At 39.5% G+C, this 8,549-nt stretch overlaps 1 protein-coding gene across 2 annotated transcripts in view; it reads left to right on the forward strand.

The window, feature by feature from the left end:
* LOC111668619 (dihydropyridine-sensitive L-type skeletal muscle calcium channel subunit alpha-1-like) overlaps positions 1-8,046 on the forward strand; it is an 83,605-nt gene extending 75,559 nt beyond the window's left edge. The window contains exons 35-39 of one of the 2 annotated variants that reach the window (XM_023424711.2): positions 3,437-3,567; positions 4,453-4,572; positions 5,558-5,697; positions 6,349-6,482; positions 6,922-7,339. In XM_023424711.2, coding sequence (XP_023280479.2) covers positions 3,437-3,567; positions 4,453-4,572; positions 5,558-5,697; positions 6,349-6,478 — 521 coding nt within the window. In that variant the 3' untranslated portion in view covers positions 6,479-6,482; positions 6,922-7,339. Of the gene's footprint in view, positions 1-3,436; positions 3,568-4,452; positions 4,573-5,557; positions 5,698-6,348; positions 6,483-6,921; positions 7,340-7,611 lie in introns of those variants that run through there. The other variant, XM_023424712.2, reaches the window with a different exon arrangement.
* Positions 8,047-8,549: the final 503 nt, after the last annotated feature.

Below are 8,549 nucleotides of genomic sequence, written 5' to 3' on the forward strand. Positions count from 1 at the left end.
AACCCGGGATAGGTGAGGCATTTCCCCTGCATGACCAGTCCACCACCGCAATCGGTCCTCAGCGGCTTCAATGGATGGAAGATACATGTATAGCTTCACCTCTGCTCTCACCTGTGATGAAAGAGACACAGACACATACACACGTGCGTACACACACGCACACACACACACACAGACACACACACCACTTATATATATGTTATATTCATATATTGTACTTAACACAGCAGTTGACAAAATAACTTCTCCCCCTTCCCTTGGGGATAAATAATCTAGATCTCATCATCATTTCATCTCACCACTTCTTCTGGGGTACTGTCTTCTTCTTCTGCTCTCTGCTGCCTTTTTGCAATGATCTTCTTCAGCAACCCAGCCAGTCCATTACTTGTCCCTTTGTCAGTAGGGGTGGCAGCAAGCTCTGTTGGTTTACGTTCCTGTCTCACTTTTACAGGTGCCAGTTGTAGGGCCTCCTGTACACAGTTGTTGACTGTTGTTTTTTTAGCATCCTCTGCAGAATACCTTGAGTCAAGGTCCTCCCTCATCATCCTCCTTGATAGCAGAGAGTGTGACCCCGGTCTCTGGGCATCTAGGAAGTGGCTAAGAGGGCCAAGGAGCTCACACACTTGCTTCGTGATGGTGATGTCAGAGTCCTTTGGCATCAAGTGGCATGCCCCTCTTTCACCTGCTAGAGTGGCACGATTGCCTGTTGTTGGCTGAGGAACCGTTCCAACATTTTATATGTTGATCCCACATCGTGGATCAGTGACTGCAGTGGGAGCTCCAGAGCTACTTGTTTAGCCTTCAACACCTGCTTTCACCTGCTACATTACCTAGATAATGTTAGCTTAATTCACTGGTGACCAAAACATTATTTAGTGTTCACAACACACAGCATCATAACGTAACAAATATTTGGATAAACGTCAACGTCAGTATAACTTATAACGTTACATTACGTTAAGTAACTGTAACTGACAGTAACATATGACCAGAGCTGGATGGTTGTCACGGAAATGGGAGCTCAAATTGGAGATGTTGAAAGGAGACCAATTGTCGAACCTCAGATTCAGGAGACGCAATGCAAATTCCGTCCTGGCTGTGGAATAATGGAACAGCTCTTTACTTGTGGCGCATCCAAGGTGAGGAGTGTGTCATCTTTGAGAACCTCAGAACTGCATCTTTGCTTTTTGCAGATGATGTGGTTCTGTTGGCCTCATCAGAGCGTGACTTCCAGTGCTCACTGGGGCGGTTTGCAGCAGAGTGTGAAGCGAGAGAGTCAGCACCTCCAAGTCTGAGGCCATGGTTCTCAGCCAGAAGTCCCTGGAGGGATTATATATCCCATCTGGCCTGGGAACACCTCAGGATCCTCCAAGAGGAACTGGAAAGCATTGCCGGAGAGAGGGATGCTGGAACCTCCTGCTTAGCCTGCTGTCACTGCGACCTGACCCCAGAAGCAGAAGATAATGGATGTAGCGGACATACCTGGCCTGGCATCAGTCACAAGCCATTGTAAGGACCTGTAGAGTTATGGATCCAAAACTGATTGATATGAAACAGAGACAAAGCAATCTTTTATTTTTATAAGCCAAGTCAAAACCAACTGAACCAAAACAACAGAGGTGCCTCAGAACTTTTAATTATTTTCCCATTTTGAAGATTTTTGACAGTTTTAGAGTCATCCGGTCAATGCCACTCTCATTATCCAGCAAAAGTTAAGCGCATTAGGGTTTATTTCACATCAACACGCAAGAGAAGCAGGCAGATAACACATCTTCCCATGACCGCCTGCAGAGAAGCCTACAAAAAATCAATAGTGCCCAATAGAGAAAGTCTACTGGCAAACTTCACCAAAGCTGAACCACTGAGACACCGGCAGAATCAGTAATCGTGATAACGGGACACGGCCTCCAGGAAAATCCACCTCCAGGGTTACCACAGCAACCTCAGCCACCTGGGTTCCAGCCAAGGGTCTCCTGCTACAGCGCAACCCACAGTAGGCCAGTCTTAACATAAAGACATATAACTATATGTACCCAAAAAATTTCATTCATAGAAGTAGTGATCACTAGCCGGATAGCCATAGTGTATAGCAATAACATATTCTCTCCCACCATTTCCAAATCATCACGCAGTCCATTCTATTATTATATTATCTTGATGATAATTCATTGTTGTCCTTCCTGAGGACTGGTGCCCCCTTCTCAACAAGAGCAAATTCTTAATTGTGGTATTCATGCTACATGGATGGATGGATGGATCTTTGAGATCCAGGGCTATTCACAAAACAAATGCCCAAGCCTAATGCCCCCCATATTAGTAATGTAGGCTATCAATCATATTAATGAATTAAACAATAAATCTTAACCTTCAGCCTCAAATCAAAATGAATGGATGGAATATTAGCATGATCAATCATTATTATTGCCTTTACCTACATTGGTTATTGTGTAGTATAGGCTAACATAGTTGGCAGTATACAATTATATTTATTGCTTTTATTCTGATAGCCACAGTGAGAGAGAGGATGACATGCAGGAAGGGCCACGGGTAGGACTCAAACCCGTGCCACTGCGTTTATGAGTAAACTAAGATGATATGGGCCAGGTGAGCTATCAGAACCCCATACTACTGACTTTACCTGAGGAAAGCAGGCATACGTCTATTTTCTCACAGCACACAGAACTTGTCAGTTTCTACTCATTGATAAACTTCTCCAGACTTGTTTGATCTGAGACATGACTGAACTTGATTCTTACCAGTAACATCAGACTTGAGACATGCACTCATGTGACTTACTCCGTCTTCTGCTGAGTGGATGTTACATTTTTAAAAGGAATTAATTGAATGAAAGACTACAAGATAAAATGAATTCAAATATCATTGCAGTTACAACAATGCTGGGTGAGAACCACACCAGCAATTTCTGTCTCTGGAGAAAGATACTTCGCAGCCTGTTCATACATACTGATTATTACAACATACTACTGATTATTTCAACATACCGATTATTACAACATCACAATTATTACAAAGTACTGCTAGTCTTAAATGAAGATAAAATATGTATTGCTCTTAGAGCCTGAAAACTGTCAATATGTGCATACGTTTTTTTCCAACCCAAATGTAATTTGGTAATTAATTTCTGAAATTTCACATATACTATATATTATTTCATATAAACTTCTCTTAGTCCAAAATCTTTTTTTCTCTAATCCAGTTTTTTTTTCTCACTTCCAGTTTTCTCAGTATAAGTGAAAATCTTTCACTGTAGCTGCACAGACGCCATAATGTTTTTGTTTCCTCGCACTGAGTTTCAGCGCAGTTGTCTCAGTTTGCTTTCTATCTAAAAACCTTCATAAGGGAAAGTGTTCACAGCTATTTGTAACTTGAATATCTTCGCCTCTCCACACTTTAATTAATTTTTGTTTTTTAACAGATGATGAAGTGACAGTGGGAAAGTTTTATGCCACTTTCCTGATCCAGGATTATTTCAGGAAACTGAAGAAGCGACAGGAGGAGTATTACGGCTTCAGGCCCACAAATAAAAATGCCACTCATGAGATCCAGGTCAGTGGAAGTATTTAGTTATTATTTAATCTCAGCCAGTTGCACCCATTTCATTCATTTAAATGTCATTCATAATGTTAAATAAAATCAGTAAAAAAAAAAACATTGTGTCATAATCATGAAGTTATGAGGTAGTACTCAGTAACTCTCATAACAGGGTTTCAGGGTTTACTTAGTTTTTAGTCTGTGGTTTTACAGCTCAAAGTATCAGAGTCTAAACTTTCTCTGGAAGCTCATTATCAATATTTAATGTACATTTTTTATTTATACTTTGTTTAGTGGTATGAGCTGTTAAATTACCATGTTATATTTGGTGTAAATCAACTCATATACATTGTTGTTAAAATGTTTTTTAATTAACTTACCAACACATGATTCAAGTTTCGGCATATGTAATCCATCCTCATTCCATGTGCTCCAGATTCATCAGTATTTAAATTGAATTTAAAATGATACACTTTATTCATGTCTCATGGTGTCTTTGAAATTATGTGCTGTCGTCTGGAAGTTACAGCATTGGACATTGCTCTTTCAAAAAGATTTGGCGGGAACAATTTCTATGACATCTCCAGGAGGCGGATCCAAAACAATTTTCAACTACTGTATTTCATTGAATAGTCAGCAGGGCCTTTATTCACATCATCTGCAGAAAGTAACAGGTCTTTATTAGAGGCAGGTCTTTATTTCTAACTCTCAGTTTGATATGTAGGAGTAATCATGCAGGTATTTTATTTATATATACTTTAATATACACAAACCTCTTTATATACAAACTTTATAGACATATCCTCCATATCTTACACCAGAATTGACCCACAGATGAGCCACAGTCTAAGACATGCACAATGTGTCTGAATGAGTTTCTTCTTCTTCTGTGTTGTTCAGGCAGGACTGAGGAACATCGAGGAAGAGGCAGCTCCAGAACTCCACAGGACCATCTCTGGAGACCTGGTGTCTGAAGAGGATCTGGACCAAGGAGATGCTGCTGCAGACATCATCTTCAGGGTAACAGGACAGGAGGGGAGAGAGATGGAGTGACAGCTGAAGTACCTCCCCTGTCTTCAGTGGTCCAAGAGAGCCTATCTGAAAACAATGATAACCTGCTACTGAACTCCAAACTAACTTTCCACTGGGAACATGGGTGGAACTTTCACTTCACTATTGGGGGGATGGGGTGTGCGGTGTGTGGGTGGGGTGGGGTGGGGTGGTATAAACAGAAATAATTCTCACAGCAGTGCTATGAAGAGGTCTATGCGGCGCATCGCACAAACAGTATACGCCACTCGGCTGTTCATGCTAGAAACCAGAAGCGCATTTCTCCAGTGGTCAAAAAGCAGTTCTGTTCCTTCCTTAATCACACATAGAGCCTTTATAATAACCTCATGAATTTATAACACAGAGCTTTCTGTGTGTTTGGTCATTGCTTCTTTTGCAACAATGAAATTAAGATGGCCATCAACTTGTGAGGAGGGGCTTTTCTTTGTGTGTGTCTGCTCCTCTGTCTCTCTCTCTGTTTAGATTCTCAGATTTATTTACTTAACCCCTTCGTACTTGTATAAAATGTGTAAAGAGGAAATTACTTCACAAAAACACTGATAAACAAAAGCTGAGCAAACTGTCTTACTGTCTCTGCTCCCTGCCTCTCTGTGCTCAGCTCTGTTCTCTCTGTCTCCTTTAGTTCCATAAGCACTTCATTCCTTTCTTATGAAGATTTCATCAAATGGTGGTTAATATTTCAGGGGGATTACTGGCGTTTTGCTGCTCTAAAGAACAATCATATGACCTTTTTCCTTTTCTCTGATCCACAGAGTGGCCAGTGGACTAAACCAACATATTATATTACTTGAATTTACGTACATAAATTTACAATAATATACTGAGGGGGACAACCCTCGGGAAGGGGGGGACATGTCATGTAATGACGTGTAATGTGTGTGAAGTTGTATTGACATGTATCTTCACTATGACCTGTGCTGTCCCATCTTCACAGAGACAGGGCAGTCTCTTTGGAAACCTCTCAGACCCTTTCTCTGTGGAGGGTGACATTGCTGGTCAGGCCACCAACCAGCGCCCCCTGCAGATGGCAGAGGGAGTCATCAACAACAACATCAACAGCAACGCCAGTCACAGGTTTGCGCATCCAGCACCATTATTACGAGATTATAATAATATAACATTATAATTATTATTATAAGATAACATGCTTCAATCTGTGCAGTCAGGGCTCCTTCATTTTCATATTGCAGTGTATACTGGTTATACACAGATTAATATTTATATAACTGTTTATGATTAAGATTATTTTTTAAATCAAAGACTGTGATTGAAGAAAAATATGATTTATTCAATGATAACCACATGTTTAAATAACATGACATAAAAAAAAGTAAAACAAAAATATTTAAAGGTGTGATGTGTAAGAGCTGGCCAGATCTGGCCAGAATTTTAATTTAAAATGTTCAAGCCACACTGATGATATCATGACCAATACCTCCATCTCTTGTAGAGATATCTTATCCTATCTATCTACTGAAATGAGCATGCTAACCAACTAGCTGTGTCCCGCACCGTGTTGTAATACCACTTTATGACACTAGATGCTGTGTGAGTCAGTGTAGCATCTAGTGTGCCCTCAGTCCCATGAAGAAGAACAATTTCCTCTAGAGCTTGAAGTAATGCTCCCGAAAAAAGAAAAAAAAAAAAAAAAGCTCCTGGCTAGCATCACAGAAACACAGAGATGGCTGAAGCTCCTTGAAAGCGATCTTTATCTCCATCCCGAAGGACAGCTCCAACAAGAAACCAGGTTGAACGTCAAAGAAAAGAAGAAAACATGACTACATCCCGGTGTGGCTTCCCACCACTGGAGAAAGTTCCAAGATGTTTGATGCCGAGCTTGCAACTTTTCTTTTAAACTGGTAAGTAACATTTAATGATGGTCTGTAGCGAAAAGTATCATTGATACACCATATTGACAAACGTTTCAAATGGCATAAATGTATGATATTGATCCAGTCCACAGATGTTTAGCGATTTAGTAGAATTTAGCCTGTTCCAGAACCAGTGGGTTCAGGATCTGCTTCTTTCCCTCAGCTGTCACCCTGCTCCACTCTGCACCATGTTTGTACCACTGTGATTATATCAGAGCCACAGTGTATACTGTACATGTTCATTCTGCTGATACATAATAATGAATATTTATACCACAGTTATACCACTGCCTAATACTGTATTTATTTTAGCATATTCATATCTATCCTTACTATTTATTATACACACACAACAGACCTAACATGTTTGAATATAAAGAACTTGTATGATCTAAACAAACTGTCCTATCACGTTTGTCTGTATCAGGACCAGAATTCCACTCCAGTCATCCACAATGATGGACCGGCACCTGCTTTTTCTTCTGCAACTGGCCTCATCAATCATCAACAAACACATTACAGTAACACCTTGGAATATTATCATTGCACAGAACACATGTCTATACTTTGATCTTTTGCACATCCCATAATCAATACCTTTTGCACATGCTGCCCAGCAGGAGTTTTGTCATTCTAAAACACTTTTGTACAAGTATTTTTGTGTAGTATCTTTTTCATTATATTATTTTGTCATATATGTATCTATGTATATTTATCTATTTGACTAATGCATGATTTTGCCTTTTGATTGTTATTTCCTATTATGTTTATTGTATACTGCACCAAACACCATGCCAAATGTCCTGTACGTGAAAATCTACCTGGCAATAAACCTTATTTTCTGATTCTGTTTTTGTGATTATGTCAAAACAACAATATGATTGGATATAATAATAATTTGATAGGTGAAAAAAATGAAAAGTTGCCACCTATGGATGTGGAGTAAGTAGCATGATCTTACACATTATACCTTTAACATGCAAGTCAAGAAGCAGAGCCCTGTCAAGTGACATAGATTAAAATAAGTAAAGAGAACAGGTCACCACACTGGACTTTATGATGAGTTTGTTACTTGCATCAAATCATCTCTCTTCTTCTTCTCCCATTCTTTCCTCAGCTTGTATTAACAGAGTTGGCCTCTGACCTTTGACTTCAGCAACATGGAGACTATAAGAGGTTGAACTGTGCTGCCCATCCTCCCAGCCCTGCTGTCACCAACCCGGATGAGGATCTCTAACATTGAGACACGCAGCACCACAGACACCATCTGTCACAAAGACTATTGTTCTTTTTTCCATTAAATTATTAAACAGTGTGATTTAAACATTTTACACAATATTTTTTTTAAACTTTTTTTCCGTGACCCCCTTTTGTCAGTGGTCACTGAACAGGATGTGTTTTAGACTAAATGTCAGTAACGTTTAAACATATCAGTGAAGTTGTCTGTATCTGTTGTTTGGATCACTGGAGACATTATCATGATTCATTAGAGCTTTGTCTCTGACTGAAGAAGAAATAATTCGGTGTGACATTAAAGGCAAATGGACGTCAAGTCTGTTCATTCATCAGTTTGAGGTCTATTATTCTGCTGATGTAGGGAGGATATATGAACAATACCAAGAGATAAAGATCAGACAAAAGTCAAAGGTCACAGGTGCACATGTTAGATTAGAGAAAACATGAGAAAGAAGAAACATTTAAATTCACATATAATCACCCAAATATCAATTTCATTCCACTGTGAGTAAATCCTTCCAATTTTTCCTAAAGTTATTCCCAAAAAACTGGGAATAAATAATGCATTAGAAATGCATTGGGATTTTCTTTAGAAACCCACCTTTTTTCTACAAAATTTCACCTTTTTTCTGAGTCACCCAGCTCTGTCATACCTGCACGTAGAAATGTGATTCAAACTATAAAACGGAGGAAAACTTCTGCTCTCTCAAAAAGACGTGAACAGTTTTTACATAACATGTAAACTTTTCAAACTGTGAGCACTCAAAGGAGGAGTGCAAATCACTTTTTCTTCAAAGTTAGAGTGAAAGCGTCAGTTGG

Source organism: Seriola lalandi, unplaced genomic scaffold, assembly GCF_002814215.2.
Source record: "Seriola lalandi dorsalis isolate HSWRI2012SDOR001 ecotype SW California unplaced genomic scaffold, Sedor1 jcf7180002054748, whole genome shotgun sequence".
Classification (NCBI taxonomy): domain Eukaryota; kingdom Metazoa; phylum Chordata; class Actinopteri; order Carangiformes; family Carangidae; genus Seriola; species Seriola lalandi.